The 22760-nt window shown below is 36.3% G+C and overlaps 1 protein-coding gene across 2 annotated transcripts in view; it reads right to left on the bottom strand.

Moving 5' to 3' along the window:
* LOC129217749 (beta-1,4-N-acetylgalactosaminyltransferase bre-4-like) overlaps nucleotides 1-22760 on the bottom strand; it is a 471087-nt gene that overhangs the window by 12364 nt on the left and 435963 nt on the right. For both annotated transcript variants that reach the window (XM_054852088.1, XM_054852089.1), the window contains 2 exons: nucleotides 10149-10271; nucleotides 7947-8048 (listed from right to left, as the gene is read on the bottom strand). In XM_054852088.1, coding sequence (XP_054708063.1) covers nucleotides 7947-8048; nucleotides 10149-10271 — 225 coding nt within the window. The remainder of the gene's footprint in view (nucleotides 1-7946; nucleotides 8049-10148; nucleotides 10272-22760) is intronic.

The following is a 22760-nucleotide window of genomic DNA, read 5'->3' as shown; positions in this document are numbered from 1 at the left end:
AAACTAGTGCTACCCGCACGGCTTTGCCCGTAATAGAAAAATTAAAAGGTCTTTTGGTTCGCCTGTATATTTACAAATAATGTATGGTGAATCTTCTCGCCAATTGGCTTGTACCCATAATACGGTTCCACGTTATGATCATTTCGTATCTCGCCAATTGGCTTGTGCCCATGTTACGGTTCCACGTTATGATAATTTCGCAATTTATTCGTCCATCTTATGATATTTTTGTTCTTAAAATTGGAATAGAAAAAGAACCACATCGAATTTTTGAAAAATCGCTTCGAGGTGCACACCCCCATCCTACATACTAACTTTGTGCCAAATTTCATGAAAATCGGCCGAACGGTTTAGGCGCTATGCGCGTCACAGACATCCTACAGACATCCAGACATCCTCCGAACTGAGAGACTTTCTGCTTTATTATTAGTAAAGATTAGTTTCAGAAATGTAATGGTGCCTTTACTAACTGGTGTTTTGTGAAAGCACCAGTACATTGGTGAAATTATCACCAATGTCTGTGACTTACGCATTTAAAAGCTTGCTGAACAATGTACTAAATGTTTAAAAGAAAAGAGAGAAAGATGTAAGGAATGTAAATATAACAATGGTTTTGAAAATAAATTGATAAATAAAAATACTACGGACTTTATTTTAAAACTAGTGGTACCCGCACGGCTTTGCCCGTAATCGAAAAATTAAAAGGTCTTTTGGTTCGCCTGTATATTTACAAATAATGTATGGTGAATCTTCTCGCCAATTGGCTTGTACCCATAATACGGTTCCACGTTATGATCATTTCGTATCTCGCCAATTGGCTTGTGCCCATGTTACGGTTCCACGTTATGATAATTTCGCAATTTATTCGTCCATCTTATGATATTTTTGTTCTTAAAATTGGAATAGAAAAAGAACCACATCGAATTTTTGAAAAATCGCTTCGAGGTGCACACCCCCATGCTACATACTAACTTTGTGCCAAATTTCATGAAAATCGGCCGAACGGTTTAGGCGCTATGCGCGTCACAGACATCCTACAGACATCCAGACATCCTCCGAACTGAGAGACTTTCTGCTTTATTATTAGTAAAGATTAGTTTCAGAAATGTAATGGTGCCTTTACTAACTGGTGTTTTGTGAAAGCACCAGTACATTGGTGAAATTATCACCAATGTCTGTGACTTACGCATTTAAAAGCTTGCTGAACAATGTACTAAATGTTTAAAAGAAAAGAGAGAAAGATGTAAGGAATGTAAATATAACAATGGTTTTGAAAATAAATTGATAAATAAAAATACTACGGACTTTATTTTAAAACTAGTGGTACCCGCACGGCTTTGCCCGTAATCGAAAAATTAAAAGGTCTTTTGGTTCGCCTGTATATTTACAAATAATGTATGGTGAATTTTCTCCCCAGTTGGCTTGTACCCATCTTACGGTTCCACGTTATGATAATTTCGTATCTCGCCAATTGGCTCGGTTCCACGTTACGGTTCCACGTTATGATAATTTCGTATCTCGCCAATTGGCTTGTACCCATGTTACGGTTCCACGTTATGATAATTTCGTATCTCGCCAATTGGCTTGGTTCCACGTTACGGTTCCACGTTATGATAATTTCGTATCTCGCCAATTGGCTTGTACCCATGTTACGGTTCCACGTTATGATAATTTCGTATCTCGCCAATTGGCTTGTGCCCATGTTACGGTTCCACGTTATGATAATTTCGTATCTCGCCAATTGGCTTGTGCCCATGTTACGGTTCCACGTTATGATAATTTCGTATCTCGCCAAATGGCTTGTGCCCATGTTACGATTCCACGTTATGATAATTTCGTAATTTACTCGGCAATCTTATGATTTTTTTTTCTTAAAATTGGAATAAAAAAAGAACCACATCGAACTTTCGAAAAATCGCTTCGAGGTGCACACCCCCATGCTACATACTAACTTTGTGCCAAATTTCATGAAAATCGGCCGAACGGTTTAGGCGCTATGCGCGTCACAGACATCCTACACACATCCTACAGACATCCAGACACCCTCCGGACAGAGAGACTTTCAGCTTTATTATTAGTAAAGAAGATAACCCTTGTAACATTGTAAGTATGCGTTAATAAAACGAGCTGATGTGTGCATCACATGACTTTCTTTACTCCAATTTAATGTCATTTCCCCATTATTGGCAATTTTAATGCGATTCAATAGTTTACTCTCTAAATATCACCAACAGTGGCCAAATTGAAACCAGATTTAAATAAAAATTAATTTGAATCTTGACATCTTGAATTCAAATTATGTTTTTCGCAATCACGAAGGTGTGTATGTAGGCGTGTGTGTTTGTGTGTACGGGTTATGTGTATGTGTGTGTATGAATGTGTGTGGGGGGGGGGGGTATGTGTATCTGTATGTGTGTGTAGGCATATGTGTTTGTGTCTGTGTGCGGGCATGAATGTGTGGGTAGTTGTGTATGTGTGTGTGTATGTGTGGGTGTCTGTATGTATGCGTGTGTGTAAGTGTTTGTATGTGTGTATGTGTTTGTGTGTGTGTGTATGTGCGCGTGTGTGTGTGTAGTTGTGTATGTGTGTGTGTATGTGTGGGTGTCTGTATGTATGCGTGTGTGTATGTGCGCGTGTGTGTGTGTAGCTGTGTATGTGTGTGTGTATGTGTGGGTGTCTGTATGTTTGCGTGTGTGTAAGTGTTTGTATGTGTGTATGTGTTTGTGTGTGTGTGTGTTTGTGTGTGTGTGTGTTTGTGTGTGTGTGTAGTTGTGTATGTATGCGTGTGTGTGTAGGACATGGATGCAACCTGGAGACGGCTTTCGCCATAGGAGCAGCGTCGTAAGGAGCCAGCCGCTCCACGGTGATGGTGCGGAGGGTGGCGGTGGGAAAAATCAGCGTAACGCCAAAAACAGTCAAATGAGAACAATAAGCAATCGTGATTGCTCAAAAAAAAAAAAAAAAAATCGCCAATTTTGTCGCCAAGTTGGCGACAAAACTTGGCGTAAAAAACACATTTGGTATATCGTCAAGTGTCCGCCCAATTATAACACCACTAGAGTTTACATCGAAATTAACAATGATTTCCCCCCAAAAAGGGACAAAAGATCCCTTTAAAAACGCCCGAATGCAACCAAAAGGGAAGGTGCACAACTAGACCTCACTAGGAGTCTACGTACCAAATTTCAACGTTCTAGGACATAACGTACTTGAGTTATGCAAGATACATACGCACATACATACGTACATACAGACGTCACGAGAAAACTCGTTGTAACTGACTCGGTAATCGTGAAAATGGATATTTCGCGTGTCTATACGTTCTTAGGCCCTTATCCGCGTGTGGTCGAGTCGAAAAAAAAACTCAATATTCATTCGGGTGTGAGTAAAATGGAAATTAAGGTCGATTTTTGAGTGAATTTTATTTCGCGAATACAATACTTTCTTTTTTGTAAAAGGAAGTAAAAAAATGTTTTGAAAAGTTTTCTGTGTCATATCATTTGTATCACATCGTTCAGATTTTTGACATATACGCCACACGGTACACATAAGTCTCGCCTTTTTTTTATCAAAAATTTTGTTCATTATTTATTGCAACGGAAAATGTTGTGTGATTTATACTATTCAATGATTCTTTATCTCCTTCTGCACCTTGAGCATCATGGAGAGAAAGAAGGTCTATGTGGGTCATCAGATCAATCAAGTGGTTGGTATCTAGTTTCTTGAGTGTCGTCATGTGGGTCATAAACTGCTGACAAGTGCGAATAATCTTCAAAGTATATGCAGTAAATTACCGCCCATAAGCCAGGGCTAAAGCAAAAATACGTGAAATACACCGCCAGTTCAGTCATTTCCAGCCGAGGACTGCAGTTTCGTGCTTATTAGCACTCATCAGCCCGGCATAGGAAAGTGACTGAGCTGGAGAGGGAAAACCTCTTAAGGAAGCCAAGAGTGCGAAACAAACTGTTAGCTAATATAGAATTCGCTGACCAGACGAGTGACCGAAGCAATGGTTCGGTTCAACTCGAAGATTGAACGCGAGGCAAGGTATATTCAGTAAATTACCGCCCATAAGCCAGGGCTAAAGCAAAAATACGTGAAATACACACGTGAAACTGCAGTCCTCGGCTGGAAATGACTGAGCTGGCGGTGTATTTCACGTATTTCTGCTTTAGCCCTGGCTAATGGGCGGTAATTTACTGAATATACCTTGCCTCGCGTTCAATCTTCGAGTTGAACCGAACCATTGCTTCGGTCACTCGTCTGGTCAGCGAATTCTATATTAGCTACCAGTTTGTTTCGCACTCTTGGCTTCCTTAAGAGGTTTTCCATCTCCAGCTCAGTCACTTTCCTATGCCGGGCTGATGAGTGCTAATAAGCACGAAACTGCAGTCCTCGGCTGGAAATGACTGAGCTGGCGGTGTATTTCAATCTTCAAAGTGTTGTTTAATACAGACTTGTATTCTGTCCGCATTTCACTATAGAAATCGAGCGGAATGGTGTTTCTGTTTATCTCTACTAGCCGACTTGTAGGCTTCGTTTTGGAATTGCTTTCATCTATCATGTTAAGGCCCCTAAAAACCAGCCGGCGCATCAGCTTAAGATCAGCCATTTTGGATCGGAGCGCGTGTTTGAGTGGTTGTCTTTTCTGGCGAGTTATCGCGTTTGGTGATTGTTCACAGCGAGCGATTATAAGCGACACACGTGAATTGTTTATTAAATAAAATATTATTTTCGGCAAATTTGGCGAAACCCGAAACTTTGCTGTGGTAACCCTAGCAGTGCAACAATGAAAAATCCGATCCAAAATGGCTAAACTGAAGTTGATGCGTCGGCCTATCTATACAGCGGCTCTATATCACGTGGTCATAGACAAATGACGTCATATTTTGAGGGGGAGTTCGGAATATTGTGACAGTTTGTGACAAGGGTAACAAGAAGTGTGACATCAGGCATTTTGTTCAAAGTTTTCTTTTTATAACACTACGGTTGTGTTTCATAGCTTGACAGGTGATAAAGGAGGAAAGGGGTTAAGGCGAAGTGTAGCACTGTGTGAAAAATGCGGGGAGGAGTGTCAGACACGTTGAAAAACTGTGTGACATCACATATGCACAACCCTATTGTCGAATTATCCCATTGATACTGTGACAGGCATTAGTGTCACAGTGGTCCGACAGAAATTTTTTTTTTGGATGACTGCGCATCCAAAGGTCACACTTTTCAAGTTTGAAAAAAGGGTTCTTTGAAACCCCAAAATACATGTGAACTTTCGTTTTGCAGTGTTGTTTTTTGATTTGTGTTAAGAACTGTTGTGCAAAGCGCCCTCTTGTGAGAGAAATACTTTCCAGAGGGAGGGGAGTCGGGTGCTTGAGTCGAAATAAGCAAGTGTTCCAGACGGGAACTCTGAAAATTCATAATTATGTTATGGTTCCAGATGGGAACTTATACTTCAGTGTCATAGTTGTACTTGTATTTAGTGTGAAATTAAATGTGAGTGTCGTCGAAGAGAAGGACTTGTCTTATTTGTGTAAGCAACGAGAGTTGGAAGATCGATATCTACATACATGCGTGCAACTTCTTGCAATGTCTGTTTTTTGATTACATTGTTGTTTTCAGGGCTGCGGAGTCAGAGGAGCAATGGCCAACTCCGGCTCCAGAAAGTTTAGAGCCTTCGACTCCGTCTGTTCACTCCAAGGTTTCCCGTACCTAACACTATTTGTGGTTTAACCAGTTGCATGAGACCCTGAAGACAGCTCTGATTTTTTGATCCAGACCAGAAACCGAGCAATCCCTGGTCCAGCAGCCCCAGAGGTATCGTTTTAAGGTATCCGACTACGTTGAAAAGGCGATTTTCGACCAAAATTCACTTTTTCTCAAAATAGTTTTATTCAACAGCCCCATTCTTTAAGATTATGAAACATTTTGTTTTTATAATCTACGCGAATAGAACTCACGTTATAAGCATTTGTATACTAAGTGTCTGCAGTATAACACGTGTTAAGTCTTATCTCTACTTACGTTTTTTGAAGAACGCAATTATTTCTCGATACTGGCTACGGAAAACATGATTTTGCAAATTCTATTTCAGTATTCAAGCATGAAATTTGGCATGCCTGTCTTGTAAGTACTTGTGAGTGGAATAGACCACAGATTATGTAAATGATGAAATATTTTTTGATTTATAGCTTTTTTACCGAAAAAAGGTGACAAATTTTTGAGAAATTTCTGGATAAAGTCACGTAATTTGTCATAAACCATAAAATTATTGAAATATTTCTTAACCTGCGGTCTGTTTCATGTGTAATATTTATACATGTGAAAAAATCTAAGCAAATGGTTTGTAGCTAGTTAATTTTTATTAATACAGTGTTTCTCCTAACTGGTAATTTTCAGTCATTTTTGCCAAAAAATCACCCATTTAAAAAAAGTTATTGATATTATGGCTTATTTTTAAGCAAAATACATGTTTTAAGATCATTCTGCTTCTAAAAAAACATTAATATTATTTCATAATAGTGTTTTTTAAAAAAAACTGCTCCGAACCTAGTCGGATACCTTAATTGGAGGACTTTGTGACCACGAGCATATTTAACGTCCCCCAGTCACCATTGTTGAAGACGCTGAATCTTCGACCGGCTAGGATTGAACCCGGGACCCTCCGGTCACGAGTCCGATTCCTTACCGATCAGACCACCACAGCCTCTTCGACTCCTTCATCCCAAAATCAATCCGACTCCAACTCCACGAATCTGCAGCCCTTGATGTACTGTACTTCAATGTTCATTTACTGGTCAAACAATCCTTAAACTGTTCTCCCTGCCATAGATTTTAATCACCTTCATATTTTTCTTTCATCGCCCAACATGATACGATTTGTGCCTTTCAAAACAACAGCTCCAATGCAGCAAAAAAGAGCAAAACGATACAAACTCCGAAGCAAAAAAAGTCCGACACCTGTTACGCCTTCTCAGCAAAGTATCCTACTTCGTAATATCATATTCTCGAGCCAGCAAGCGTGTCGATTGGCTCTGACAGCTCTGTCGTCATTTCGCAGTCAGTGAGCGAAACAGACGTGAATCGATTAGCGCGGACGAATCATGAGTCACATGATGGATCGCTTCGCGAGTCCACACGCATACGTTGTTGCTCCACGATAATTGGACACTCCAACGTTGTTGCTCGTTCGTGACGTCACCGTGGAGATGTGGAATCTGGTTATTCTATTTGAAAAATACTCTTATTGCGAAATTAGAGCTATTTCCTGTGTATTTTTTCCTCCTCGGAAGATAGTTCTTTCACCCAGATAAATGTAAAAATATAAATCTTCATCGAATGATTTTGTTCAAAAAAGAAAAAAAAAGAGAAGAAAACGTTTGGTTTGTTCATTTTTCTAAAAGTTACAATTTAGCATAAACTTCAGCCAATCTTTTCAGATTTTTTAAAATTTGTACTAAATTAGACACAAAAAGAATGCCTAATGAATATCAGTACTATTTTGAAACTTATTCCTTCTTGCTGCTCTTGAAAAAAAAAGAAGTTGCAGTAGTTTTTGAGTTAACTATCCATTAATTTTTTTCATGGTGAGGTATCTCCTTGATGCTTGTATAATTTTTAGCTCACAAGAAAAAAAAAACTTTTCTTCTGTTTTTATCCGAACAGAAGAGCGTAGTAAAAAATTATTTTTGAGGCAGTGTATTATTCAAAATGAAAAATATATTTGTTTTTATAAAGGAGTGGATCCCTTCATCAGGGGGTAATTAAACCATCTATTTTTCTTTTTTTTTCATGATTATTAGAGAAAATAACAACCTTTGCATTCGTTACTCCTAAAATAATGGTAAGCGAGGTCATAACGTTTAAAGGTTTTTAGACATTTTTCTCAACGTTGAAAGTTATTTAAAAACGTTTATAAAATGAAAAGGAAACAAATAACTTTTCGTACTAACCTGATAGCATTTGGAGATTCTGGCCTGTGCTCGTGCTTGATCATGGTGTACCTTCCTAACATTTCAGGCGGTCGAATAATTTCCAATTTTCTGTATTTTATCCTACAAGAGAAATTAGAATGATAAGTGTACCGAAATATGCGAAGAGGTGTGCATTGTATTATACATATTATGTCTTCTGTGATATATGTCTGCCTCTAAGATAGATGCGCCGGGAAAACAGCACGATAGTGTAATCAAGAAAAAAGTAAATAAGTAATTAGTAATCAAAAGAACATTGTAAAATATGTTTCTGGCCAAGGGCGCCCATTTAGGGGGGCAAGGGGGCTCTAGCCCCCCCCCCTTATAAATTAGAACTTCCTTGCTTTTAGTGCTTTTTTTCTTTGCAAAAATGTAAAAACATTTCTTCTCCAGCCATTAATGAATAATTTATTAAAAATGTTAAATTTTGATGATTCTAATCTGTCCTGAAATCGGTTTCCATGGGGAAAATATTCTGCTAAACCATGATTAAAATATTTGAGCCCCCCCCCCTTACAATTTTGCATATGGGCGCCCATGTTTCTGGCCGCATAATTTTTTTTTTGCTCTCATGTCCCAGTTATCGAAATATGAAGTCTTAAAGTCTGCCAAAATTTTAAGAAAAGTCGCCAAATTTAGCGAGTTTCAGAAGACATCTTTCACACGATTTGTTGATAGATACAGATCGTAAAATTGCGTGATCAATTCTTCGCCAAATTTTTAAATTTGGCGCTTTACATGAAACTTCTACAGACTTTAAGGCCTCATATCCCAATAACTGGGGGACGAGGGCAAATAATGTCTCAAGATGCTCTTACACGAATAGTGTAACAAACTATTTATTTCACTTTTTTAATTCAATTATTGTTATTAATTGCACTTATAAATGTATAATTCGTGGGAAGTACGTGTGTGGTAAGATAAAACCAAACGTATTAAAGAACAACTTAACATACATATCTTTCGTGGCTACAAGGAATCTAATCTAGAAGATGACTCGAATTTCCTACAGTGAACAGTAGTCACAGTTTAGCGTTGAAAGCTCAAAACGTTAAATTGCAAAATTGTTTCCTTGTTGCCCTGAAGCACATGCATGAAATGAATACATTTGTGCAGCAAAGTATTAATGCGACCAAAAACGGTTGAAAACGCAAAATTGCGGAAAATTGCGGACACGTGTTTCAGAGTTTCAAGGAACCCTTTTCTCAATGCATATTGGTGTGAGCTTAAGGATGTGAAGTCATTCGACAAAAGCAAGGATTTTTTTTCCTTCTTTTTCTTTCTTTCTTTTTTTTTCCTTTTCATTTCTTCTTCTTTGTCGATTTGTTTGACCATTGTTTGGTCGTACTATTACGTGTATGCAGTAATTTTGAAAAATTGTGCTTTCTGCTTCTCCATAAAGGGAGTACCAAGTGCTCAAGTTAAGTTGAAAAAAAGTCTTTTCTCGTATAATTCAGATAATGAACATGCATTGCATAATTATAAGAAACTATTTGCCTTGCCAGGCGTTGCACGGTTTACCACGAAAATGAAAGTTTACTTCAAAAGAAGAAACAATCATGCCTAATTAGTCTAAAGTCAACGTCAAAGTAGTGAAGAAAGCAGTTTTATTACTAAAAATTCAAATCTCTTCGTATTTCTTAAATTCCAAAAATTCAACCATTGTTAATAATAGGTGTAAATATTTCGTTTCACGGATTTTCTGACGCCCCATAGGGGCAAAACCCCTATTTTAACTTTTGAACCCTAAGCGACCTCCGTGACGAATTCGGAAAGTATCCGACCGACGCAAACTGTGTATTTGTCATAAAGAACACACTCACAGCCATTTTTTTTCGTATAGTTAAAACTTAAATAAAAAAGACATTCTTGGCGCACAGAAAAGAACATTTTGATTCATACACTAGAAAACCGCACACTGTTAAAAGTTTTCCGGAAAATTTACGGTAATTGTTACTGGCATCCATGTTGCCAGTAACTATTACCGTAAAAATCAAATGTTACTGTAAAATTTTACGGTTTCCTCGGTAGACCACAGCAACCAATTGGCGCTGGGATCGCTTATTTTTCAGGTATAAATTACCGTAGAAATCAGCGATGCGTTAAGTCCGCCAGTTTACAGTAACAATTACCAAAAAATCTTCCTGAATTTTTAACAGTGCATCTTTTTTTGCAACTCACCTGTATCCCATGTCGTCATCTTCGCCACCCCATCCCCAATAAAGGTTGGAATATCCGTTCACCGCCAGAAAATGCTCCAACTTAATGGAAAAGACACCTCCGACAAGCAAGGAATAGGGCAACCTGTAAAAGACACACTATAAGACATTTGATCAAGAATATTCCTTAAAGTATTTACACTTTTTTGGTCCTGGTAATTGACATTTCCAATATTTATTCCCGGTTAGCTAAACATAAAATGTATATTTTGATATGAAAGTTCGTAATTGGAAATTGTCAGCACTCCCCAGTGATTCATCAAAAATATTCGGTCTGTTGGTATACGTCTTTTTTTTTTTTTTTTGTGAATGTTCTTATTCACCAACTGTTGTATCTCTACCGATAACACTTCCACCCCTCACTACCAACCACCCACAACTCACACAGCAGCCCTCTCGCGGTGAAAAAGGCGACTTCCACGTTGATAATGCACGCTTCGATTGGATGTCAAACAAATAACAACACGCTTCGTCGGACTTAGCTTCGTGTGACTTTTACCTATTCTCAGCAGCTAAAAAACATTTATAGAGACGCCACTTTCTTTCGTCAGATGATGTTATAGTTGCATTACAGGAGACCTTTCAGGAAGTTGCGAAAAATGGCTTCCAGGAGTGCTTTCAAAAGTTATACGAAAGTTGACAGAAGTGCATAGTCGTTCAAGGTGACTATTTTGAAGGTGGATGTGCTTCGGAGATGTGAACTATTCAGGGTAAGGTTTTATACAAATTTCCCCCTAACTTTTTCATCGTATTACGTATATATTTCAGTGTTTAGTTAGCCCCCGTTAAGTTCTACAGCCAACAAATAAGGTGCGTCTAAGATAAATAAATACCTTTGTGCTGAACAGTAAAGTAAGAAAAACAACGTAAAAAAAAGCACAAATTTGCCAATTACAGCAGAAACGTGTTTCAGCGTTACAGGGAACGCCTTTTTCAATGCAAAAAGTAATGAGCTTATGGACGAAAAGACATCCGACAAAAGCCCTTTTGTCTGATGTCTTCGCCACGTTGTTTTTCTTACTTTAAGGTGCGTCTAGTTCTTTTTTCCTGATAGTAAACTTGAGCAGTTGAATGCCACTGTATTAGGGTTTGCATTCATGTTTGTGATTTAGAAATGAAAAGTTTTTCTTTTTCTCGAAATTGCGGGCAGTTTTAGAGTCATTATTTCGTGTCATGCTTGTTCACTTTTCTTCATGATTTGAACGACTTTTTAGAGGCTCATTTGTCTGCTTTGTAACACGCAGTGGTTAAAATATTTAAAAACCCTTCATAAATGACTTTTAGAAACCATTGATACTTGAAATACACCGCCAGCTCAGTCAATTCCAGCCGAGGACTGCGGTTTCGTGCTTATTAGCACTCATCAGCCCGGCATAGGAGTGACAGAGCTGGAGATGGAAAACCTCTTAAGGAAGCCAAGAGTGCCAAACAAACTGGTAGCTAATACAGAATTAGCACTGACCAGACGAGTGACCGAAACAATGGTTCGGTTCAACTCGAATTTTGAAGGCAAGGGAGGTATATTCAGTAAGTTACCAGCCCTAAAGCCAAGGCTAAGGCAGAAATACATGAAATACACCGTTTTCTTTTCAAGTAGAACCGAACCATTGTTTCGGTCACTCGTCTGGTCAGTGCTAATTCTGTATTAGCTACCAGTATGTTTGGCACTCTTGGTTTCCTTAAGAGGTTTTCCACCTCCGGCTCAGTCACTCCTATGCCGGGCTGATGAGTACTAATAAGCACGAAACTGCAGTCCTCGGCTGGAATTGACTGAGCTGGCGGTGTATTTCATGTATTTCTGCCTTAGCCTTGGCTTTAGGGCTGGTAACTTACTGAACATTGATACTGTATTTAAACCATTGAACTATAAGTAAGGTGGAATGACTGCTGCCGATTTCCCCTTTTGTGAAAGATGCGGTCCAGTTTTGAAACAGGTTCTTGAAAGTACTTGAGAAGTGACAGCAGTCTAGACGGCAAAACATAGCGTGTCTCGTATAGGAGCCATTCAAAACGTTTGCTGATTTCATCCGAATTAGTTTATGATTAAGATGCTAGTTTAAAATTTTATCACGTGAAGTTTTGCCTGATCCATTTTTGATGAAAGGAAAGAAGAATCGTCAATAAAATTCGGTTTTTGGGGAGTGAAAAAACCCATTTTTCATTTTTTCTTAAGTTTAAGCATTCATTAAGGTTAAGTTATTCTTCATGAAGACCTACTAGAATCAGCCTGTTTTTTTTTTTTTTTTTCTGGTCTTCTAGTATGCATAGCTATATTCATTCGCTATTTTATTCACTCAACTGTTTTTTCTCATACATTAATTAATTAATGTATTCATTTACTCGTTTATTGTTTCATTTTTTTATTTATTCATTCATTCTTTTACCTACTGAAACATTTGATCAAAATTTTCTGTAATAATCGAATAAAAATTACTTTATTGGAAAAAAATGTTATTTTTCACTTTGCCCCCATGGAAAAAAATGGTGAAAAATGTCCACCTTTTTTTGGAAGTACAAATTTTCTGCCAAAAATAACAAAATAAAATTTTGGTGGAAATTTTTATTATAAAATATATTGTTCTTTCTTTATGTAGCGTAATTTTGAGAACAAATATTCAATCGTTTGGAAAACAGCTCAGACATCTTACATACTTCACTTTGCCCCACATTCCCTTACTATGAAAGACGGAGAAAATTATAGACACATGAAAAACGGTGCATCATTGTATATCATTGTATATACGAATGAATACAATTTTTAATCAAGTGATATTTAGTAATAACTAATGTTTTGTTGAATCAAAAATCAATAATTCAAAGAGTAAGTTGTAAACTGTGTGATGTAATCATATGTAAAATTAGAAAAAAAAAAAAAAAAACTGCAAAAAAATTTTTTTTTATCAAAAGTTGAGGCGAGGCTATCCCCCCCCCCCCGTAAGATAAACTTAGAACATGATCTTTTAACGTTTCATTCATTTTTACGAACTTTGTAAATTATTTGTTTTGTAAACTTTCATACTACAAGTTATAGTAACGTCATATGCAGAAAATAACATTTTGTAAAAAAAAATTTCGGTTGTTAACAAACGATTTCATCATGGTTTCTTGTTAAAAAAAATATTCTTCAAAATGCCTAAAAAATCATTTTGAAGAAATTTTTTTTCCGCCGATTAATTGACAGTACTTAGCCGTTAAGACAGTACTTAGTCGGCAAATTGGCGGATTAATCAGCTCATCCCTAATGTATGGTCATCCTGATTTCTCTGATATATCTTCACTCTACATAATCCCGATTTAGTGGCCAAGTTTAATTTTAAAAATGTGGTGAAATTTATAGTGAAATCTTTTGACTGTCGAATACATTTTTGTAATTTCTATCTTCTATATGAAAAATTAATTTTGCGGAAACAGAAAATTCGCTAATATTGTCCTTGGTGATACACTGAGGTAGATGGATTTGAAAACTTTCTTTTGTGAATACCACTATTCATTATTTGTTTCACTTATTGTTCAAATATAAAAGTTTAATTTCACAATTACAGAGTGTGTTACACATTTTTAAAATTTTTTGACAACAGTGCATAAAATGCCTAAAAATCATTTTCCATTCTAAATATATTGAAAAGTTTTAGAAAAAGATCGGAACTTTTGATTAAAATGAGGAGTGCTTTGTATAAACTATTTTTATACTCCATTTTGAACTACATTGTAACATTTCTAAAAAGAAAAAAATATTTCATTTTCGTTAAAGCATGAACTTATTTAATCTTTATTTACCAAGCCAAACAGAATGAAAACTTTTTGGCACTGTAAATAACTTGCCTTGTAACAATTTAACCAGTTTTAAAAATCTCTTTCGGTAATATTTTCTGTAGATTCTTTCTTTCAAGGATTCTGAATTTTCATACATTTTTTTTTTACAAACTTATTTTGTAATTATGTACTTAGATATCTTCTTCAAACATAAAAATTAAAACTTTATTAATGTTCCTCCCTTTTCATTGTTTATTTAAGGTGTTTAAATAATGATTCCAAAGGGAAAAAAATTAATAAATCGGTTCATTAAACACAAATAGTTATGAAATCAAGATGCATTTTTGTGCGAACCTAAGAGGGATATTATTTTAAATACTGGAGTTGTTCCAAATTAACAAACTCCTCGGTATCTTGAGCAAAGCAGATTCCCCTAACCAGATTGTCTTGCCGTCTAGACCCCTGTCAAATAGAGAGGAGAAATGAGAGCCTTTTTCGGTCCGCGTTTTCTCCCTCAGCAGTCATTCCACCTTATTTATAGTTCAATTAGCTGCGTTGCCCGGCTTTGCTCGGTCTACCTTGAAAAAAAAAAAAAAAAAAAAAAAAAAACATTGCGTCAAGTGAAGTATCTTCATCAACCAGGATTAAATAAAGGAAAAAAAAACATCATGCAAAATTTTCTCGCCAAAAAATGACGACAGATACTAAAATACTTAGAAATTAACATAAAATGAGAAAGATGGATTTAAAAGGCGTAACCATGGAAACACAAAATAAGTTTAAGAATTGAAAATGAGAAAGATGGAAATAAACAATGGATTCGAAAAGCGTTACCGTGGAAACGCAAAATAAAATGGTTAAAAACTTGAATAGAGAACAGATTTTTGAACCTCATTTAATTCGCTTGTAACTTTTTTTCTAATGGAGATAGAGGGTTAAATTTTTGACCCTAGGTCGAGTTTGATCTGGAGTAAAAAAAGCAGCTCTTTCCAATGCTGTCAAAAAGAAAACTGTGGGACCACTCCTTCACTTTTTATTGATGGATTTAATGAAGAAAGTAGTGCTTAAATTTCAGCTAAGCCTAAAAAAAAAATGAGCTAAAAACGTAAAAAACTCCCATCGGAATTAAGTTAGAGAGTTGGAACAAATTGCGTAGAACGCGGAAAATTCTTCCCTTTCCAACGATATGTAATATTACTATTTGCGAGTAATTTTTCACCCCCATATTCGGGAATTTATGTGAAAATTGGGCCTAAATTGGAATAAAAATAGAACTATTCATCGAATTGTTTTCGAACTGGTCTGCAAACCTTCTCAGGACTTCAAGGAACAAACAGTGAAAATTTCAGCCAAATCGGCCGGGTAGTTCTCGAGTTTTGCGAGTTCAAACACACAGACGCTTTTTGGAGACTTCATTTTATACTATGTAGAGATGATTTAAACAAAAATCATGGAGAATTGATTAATAGTTGATTGGTTGACGGACATCATTTATGTTGATGAGCAAAATTCAACAGAGTCGTTCATGGTTAGCTATTTTTCTTTTCTCAAGAATGATAGTTTTCTATATTTTGCACTTGGGAGAGACAAAATACACTGTTAAAAATTCAGGAAGATTTTCTGGTAATTGTTACTGTAAAATTGCATCGCCGACGCATCGCTGATTTTTACGGTAATTTATACCGGAGAAATAAGCGATCCCAGCGCCAACTGGTTGCTGTGGCCTACCGAGGAAACCGTAAAATTTTACAGTAACATTTGATTTTTACGGTAATAGTTACTGGCAACATGGATGCCAGTAACAATTACCGTAATTTTTCCGGAAAATTTTTAACAGTGTACAGATAATCTTCGGGGCACTGATTTAATCAACGCTCACATCTTTAAAAGTGATGAAAAACACATTGTGATAAAACTTTAAACTTAAAATCTTTTATAAACTGCAGAAAATCATTAAAAAAAACTAGATTACTTTAATGTGTTGACTTTTAACGTTTGGTAAAGTTTATGTTTATTTTTACGACACTCTACATTTATTTGCAGTTACATTATTACTAATCTAATTGACTTTATACTATAGAACATTTCTATAAAAATGTTTTGGAATTTTGGAATTTCGATTTCATGAAGCCTTGAACTGAATTGTTAAAGAAGGATCCAAATCTTTCCAAAATTTAGTAGTTTCCTTCAGTCAAAAGTACTACTTCTAGTCACTGAAATTGATTGAATAAGCAAGAAAAAAAAAAAAAACATGGAGCGAGAAAAAAACTTTCTATTTCCCAGCGCTTAATTTTTAATTAATTATTTAAAACGTCTGATTTTGAAAATAAGGCGTGGTTTTTATGACGTCACAAATGATGTACTTTGGTGCATCTATCTACCGCATTTCAAAGTTATGATAATCAAGAAGGGAATTGAAATTGCGCTCTACGCTTGCTATCAACTATATCGTTGCCAGTACATGTGAGTAAAGATGCGAAATAAATATTGGGCTCTGTTAATGGCAACAGTGAATGGCAGTTCATCATTTGTGATGTCATCGGCAGAAGCGTAAACAATGAAAGCGCACCGATTGAAGTATTTTTTAAAATATTAAACTTGGTCAAATTATTTTAAAATGTTTAAATATTATGTTTTTAAGCATGCTCTTTCAGAAAAAACTACTTTTAAAATTTTGAAAACGACTCCATTGCCAAAAATAACTTCAGAACTCATACCAAGTCTTTGAATAATTATTTTCAAATTCACTCCTCAATTAATCTCACATTTTTCATGTTGAAGACTCATCTGCATCAAGAACTGGTAATAATCTCTGTTTTAAATATTCTCAATCCGACCGACACAAAAGAGCTTTGACACGTCGCATTACCCATCGCTCTGAGCCCTCAAGTGTTTTCGACAGTTCGGTTCCTCCGCTCAGAACTAATTCCCGATTTGTGCTCTAATCCAGTTATCTTAAGACGCTCACAAATGGGATGAACGCACTTTCCGGAAAAGCCCGGCATTTCCCGAAAATTCAAGGATTAAAATTTCTGACTTCCAACTCCTGTTTTCTTGCCCGGAAAATTGGAGTTCAGTTGGCGGCCATGTTGGATGTCGGCAGGGCTTAGTTTCTAACAAAAGAAGTGTAGGAGCCTTTTAATTCCCACAGTTCATTTTTACGCTTAAATGAAAATTGCATAAAATTAAAAAAAAAAAAAATTTGAATTTTGACATTTGGAATTCAAATTATGTTTTTCGCAATCACGAGTGTGCATGTAGGCGTGTGTGATTGTGTCTGTGTGCAGGCATGAGTGTGCGTGTGTGTGTGTAGGAGTGTGTGTATATGTGTGTAGGTGTGTGTAGGTATGCGTGTGTGTATGTGTGTGGGTATAGGAGTGTGTGTGTGTGTGTAGGTGTGTGTATGTATATGTGTGTATGTACGTGTGTGCGTGTGTGTGCGTAGGTGTGTGTGTGTGTATGTGTGTAGGTGTGTGTAGGTATGCGTGTGTGTATGTGTGTGGGTATAGGAGTGTGTGTGTGTAGGTGTGTGTATGTATGTGTGTAGGTGTGTGTGTATGTATGTATGTGTGTGTAGGTGTGTGTATGTATGTGTGTAGGTGTGTGTGTATGTATGTATGTGTGTGTAGGTGTGTGTATGTATGCGCGTGTGTGTAGGATATGAACTCAACCTGGAGACTGTTTTCGCTAGAGGAGCAGCATCGGGAGGGGTCGGTCGACGGTGGTGCTGCAGAGGGAGGCGGGGGGAAAATAGAATCATAGGAACGCCATTCAAAGGCGAAGTGAGGACAATAAGCAATGTGATTGCTCAAAAAAAAAAAAAAGTGCAGGAGCTGAGCACTCCTGAGCTCCTATGCAACTTAAGCTTTGGGTATAACACTCTGTTTATAGCAAGAGCTCATGGAAAAAGCGCGGATCGTATAGTTATTACCATTAGGAAGACACAAAAGGTAGAGAGAAAGCGATGCCTTTAATTTTTGAAGCAAGGATTCCAAGTCACATGATAGAGTTTACAGTAGAGTATTGGAAGATATAAGGTTCATTTTTCTAGTCTCACGTAAAACGACTTTCCCATTCGTCGTAGTTAAACCATGTGACTTGGCATCTTTGCCTCAGCTTTTCCTGAACCAATGATTGAACTTGCTCTCTCCATTTACTGATTACTGCTCTAAGGTGATAACAGATGGACGCTTAAATTATGCCAAATAGATTGACTGGCAATAAACTTGAGACAAATGATTTGTCCATAGTACATTCAAGATCAATGATAATTATTCTTAGTAGGTTACTCGAACGCATGTGAATTATTCTTAGTCGATAACTCGACTGCATGTGAGTTATTCCTAGTGGATTGCTCGAATGCAGCGGTGTACGCCGAATTTCTTCACAAGAGGAGGGGGGGGGGGGCTCAATTTCCCCAAATAAAAGAAAAAACACTTTTCGGGGCCGTGGTAGCCTGATCGGTAAGGCATTGGACTTGGGACCGGAGAGTCTCGGGTTCGATCCTCACTGGTCGAAGACCCACCGTCGTCATTAATGGTGACTGGGCGACGTTAAATATGCTGGGCGACGCGTGGTCACAATGTCCTCCAAGTGAAACGATACCTCTGGGGGTGCCAGACTAGGAAGTTATTCGGCTCCAGGCCTGTTTCTAAATTGTCTCTCGAACTGTCCATAGATGGCACCACCATCTATTGTGTTGTCTTTGTGCTGTCCTGGATAAACAAAATCCTGGAAAATTTGTGGATTAATAGAGGTATAAGCTTCCTTAGTGGAATAGCAAAAACCTCAATATGTGTGTGTGAAAGAAAGAAACACTTTTCACTCTTCTTCCTACCCCCCCCCCCCCCTCCCAAGAAAATTGAAAGTTAAAAATTTTAGTTAATGGCAGTATTTTTGTTTAAAAATGTAATACAAACTAAAAAACATAGGTAATAATAATAGGTATCAGATAATTTGCAATTTTTTTAGGTAAACACGTAACTTAAATGGGGGAGTTGTTAGCTTCCCCTGCATACGCCACTACTCAAATGGATTTTTTTTACTGTCAATAAAAGGACTGTTGGACTATTTCTGTGAACGTAAAAACTGAGGTTTCCTTTTTAGTCTGGTTTTGTGTAAAAGTTTGAAAAAGGAAAAATATGTAAGAAAAGTTAATGTATGATGAAAAAATATCGTTATAATCAACACAAAAATAAATAAATAATCAAATATTGAAGAAAAAAAATAAATAAAAAAAATATGGAGAGTTTTGTGGTGAGGAAATGAGCGCTTCTTTGTCTGTCGTTCCCTAAAAGACTTTGGAGGGAATAAACCGATTAAAACAAATTATTTATTGTTTGAAAAATCTTGACCATAGCAATTTATTCCAATATTCATATTTTAATTTGAATAATTTTTCATTCAATTGTTTTAACATTTCAAAAGAAAAATAACGCTACATTAGTGCCTAAGGGGAAATTTAAGACAAATATAAATTTCGAAATAAAAACCAGATTTTCTTAATATTTTCTTCAAAGAAAAAAGAAAAGCTCTTGAAAAAGAGAGTAAAAAATGTTTTTTTTTTCGATTTCAGTGAGGCTAATTGTTTTGACAATTCAAACCTGTTTAACATTAACATTAACCACTGTTTTTTTTTTTTGCAAAACCAAAAAGTTTTAAAAAATAGAAAAAAAAATTAATTTATCAAAACAAAACAAAAAAAGTTTTTTTTAACCCCAAAAAATTACGAAAGAATGTAGATACTGAATATGTTTTTAGCTTTCTGTTCCAAGAAGAAAAAGAAAAAAAAAGTTTTCAATAAAAATCGAACTGCAGTATTTCGTCGACTCAGCACTGAAAAAAACTGCAGATTAATTGAGTGGAGGAAAGTCAAAATTCCAGAAAACTGCTAACGGTTTAGTTATTGATATGAGAAACCTTGAATTTCACGATAAAGTTTTTATCTATATATATAAAAATGAATGTTTGTCTGTATGTCATCCATGAAATCAAAAACTACCCGGCAGATTTGGCTGAAACTTTCACCGTTTGTTATTTTTGGTACTGGGAACGTTTATAAACCAGTTCGAAAAAAATCCGATCGATAGTTCCTTTTTTATTCCAATTTAAGTCACAATCCATGGGATAAATACGAATAAAATTATCGGCTTCAGAAATTAATTCGCGTGAAAGATCTCATTGATAAGAAGTTAGCTGTTGCCATTTTTCTTGAGTTTGAACAAATAAATTCATTCTTTATTGTTTTATGGCTTTTCATGCAACGGGGGGATTTCAAACTTTTTCTATTTGATATTTTTAGCGATTGATTGATCTTGCAAACTGCGTGAGTACAAAATTTGAGTATAGTCACGGCTTCACTTGATACCTGGACCGATTATTATGAAAATTGCTATATATATGTATTTTTCCACGGAGAAGGTGCATAATATGCTCATTGAAGCCACTCGCCACCAGGTGGCACTGCAGAGTAGCAACTTGTGCCCCGTTCAACCGATTGTCATGAAAATCAATATAATGATGTATTTTTTTGTTGGCGTAGCAACGCGCGTCGGGTACAGCCAGTATTCTATAAGTCTATTTTTTATAAGGAAATTCATCCGATTGTTACAAGTTTCATTGCAGTACGCTGCGATTACTTCCAAAAAACAACATCATTACGCGAAGTTGTTTCCACGAAACGTAGGGAAATGATATGGATACAAGTGCATCTACGAGTATGAGACAGTGATCCGAAGTAACGCACTAGAAGTAGCAGCGACACTACTGTAGTCACTACATTATTTTGTAGTTTGTAGTGTAGCGCTCAACGTTTAAAAAAAAAAAAGTAGTGTGGTGAACAGCGAGATACAAGAAAATAGTACTTTGTAGCGTTTACTGGAAACTACTTTTGCAGCTAGTTTAGTAAATAAGAAAGGTTCAACCAAAACTGAATGTTGAAACTTTACTGGAGAAGAACATATTTTTCTCTTCAAGTCTGGGTGTAGTATTCTTAAAGGAAATTAAAGAACTTCAAATTTTTAAAAAAATGTGAAATGTTTGATAAATGACTCGCACTTTTTGAATTTGCACTTTTTGGCTCCAAAAACATGCATGGAAAATTCGCAAAATTTTCTCGCGTTTGAATTATCTAAATTACTACTCCTAACACCTTTTTTGCAAATCTTTCCTTTCAATCTTCAACCTTTTTTACTTCCTTTTACAAAAAAGGAAGTATTGTATTCGCGAAACAATTTTCACTCAAAAATCGACCTTAATTTCCATTTTGCTCGCCCCCGAATGAATGTTGAGTTTTTTTCGACTCGACCACACGTGGATAAGTGCCTAAGAACGTATAGACACGCGAAATATCCATAACGACGATTCCCGAGAAAAAAAACAACCAGTTTTTTCGTGACGTTTGTATGTACGTATATATGTGCGTATGTATGTCACATAACTCAAGAACGGAATGTCGTAGAAAGTTGAAATTTGGTACGTAGACTCCTAGTGGGGGTCTAGTTGTGCACCTCCCTTTTTGGCTGCATTCGAATGCTTCAAAGAGGGTTTTTGCCCCGTTTTGGGGGGAATATCACTGTTAATTTCGATGTAAATACAAGTAGCGGTATAATTTGGCGGACACTTGGCGATATATCGCCAGTCTTTTAGTCGCCGAGTTCGGCGATTTTTTTTTTTTAAATTTATTTATTTATTTTTTGAATATTTTTTTAAAATTTGGTTTCAATTTGGCCACTGTTGGTGATATTTAGAGAGTAAACTATTGAATCACATTAAAGCTGTCAATAATGTGAAAATGACTTAAATTGGTTTTAAAAGGAAGTCATATGATGCACACATCGTTTTTTTTTTCTTTTTTTTTTTTTTTCTATCTTTCTGTTGTTTTTTTTTTTTTTTTTTTTTTTTTTTTTTAATGAGTGTGAATTGCATTCTCCACTAAAATCTACTTAATAAAAGTAGCGAAGTAGCGACAGCGTTTCAAAAATAGTTTGTAGTCGCTACATTCCGAAATAAGTAGTTGTAGTTCGCTACAAAAAATAGTTTTTCCAACCACTGATAGAACAGGCTTATTCTTTTTTCGCTCTCGGGATGCTGTACCTTTAAATTCCTTACCAATAACAAACTTATGACATCAAACGGTGGCCCAAAATGTCGTGACTGTGACGGCCCATCGCAAAAGCAACGCACTTGGGTTTGTCTTAACGATAAATGTTTGGCTAAAGTAGTCACCCCTTTTCCTGTTGAGTGGTTGTCGCTAATTCAATTTGCTTCCAATCTAATAGGCGAAGCGATTGAAAGAGAACTTCCGTACTAATGCTGTATTCGAAGGAACGGGCAGAAATTAGCTTCGACACAGTTTGCTTTAGTTAACTCTGAAAGTAATGTTTGACTATTGGGCCAGAATATTTTCCTGGGTAAACTCTGAGACACGCTCGCACTGAGTTTTAAGAGTTAAAACGGAATATTTACTTGAGTTGGAGAGATTCTTTTGCTTTTAGAGCCCAATATAACTTATTGCAAAATGTATTAGATACGATAGAATGCTTCATGTCCTTCTGAAGCAGAAAATTCAGGGTGTCAAGAATTTCGGAAATTTCGTTTGTATATTTTATTTAGGAAATTAGATCAAACGTGAACTTTTTGGGAGTGAATTGTATCACGAACGTTTTATTGAACTTACTGAGCAGTTTTTATGCTACGAATATCAAACTAAATATTTCCGTACAGATAAATATTTAAGTCTGTGTGCTTGTCTATTTGACTGAAATAGCATTCCACTTTTTAAATCCTTATCAACTCCTTCTTATAACCTTCTTTTTTCACA

Source organism: Uloborus diversus, chromosome 2, assembly GCF_026930045.1.
Source record: "Uloborus diversus isolate 005 chromosome 2, Udiv.v.3.1, whole genome shotgun sequence".
Taxonomy (NCBI): domain Eukaryota; kingdom Metazoa; phylum Arthropoda; class Arachnida; order Araneae; family Uloboridae; genus Uloborus; species Uloborus diversus.
This window is presented reverse-complemented; position numbering and strand designations above follow the sequence as displayed.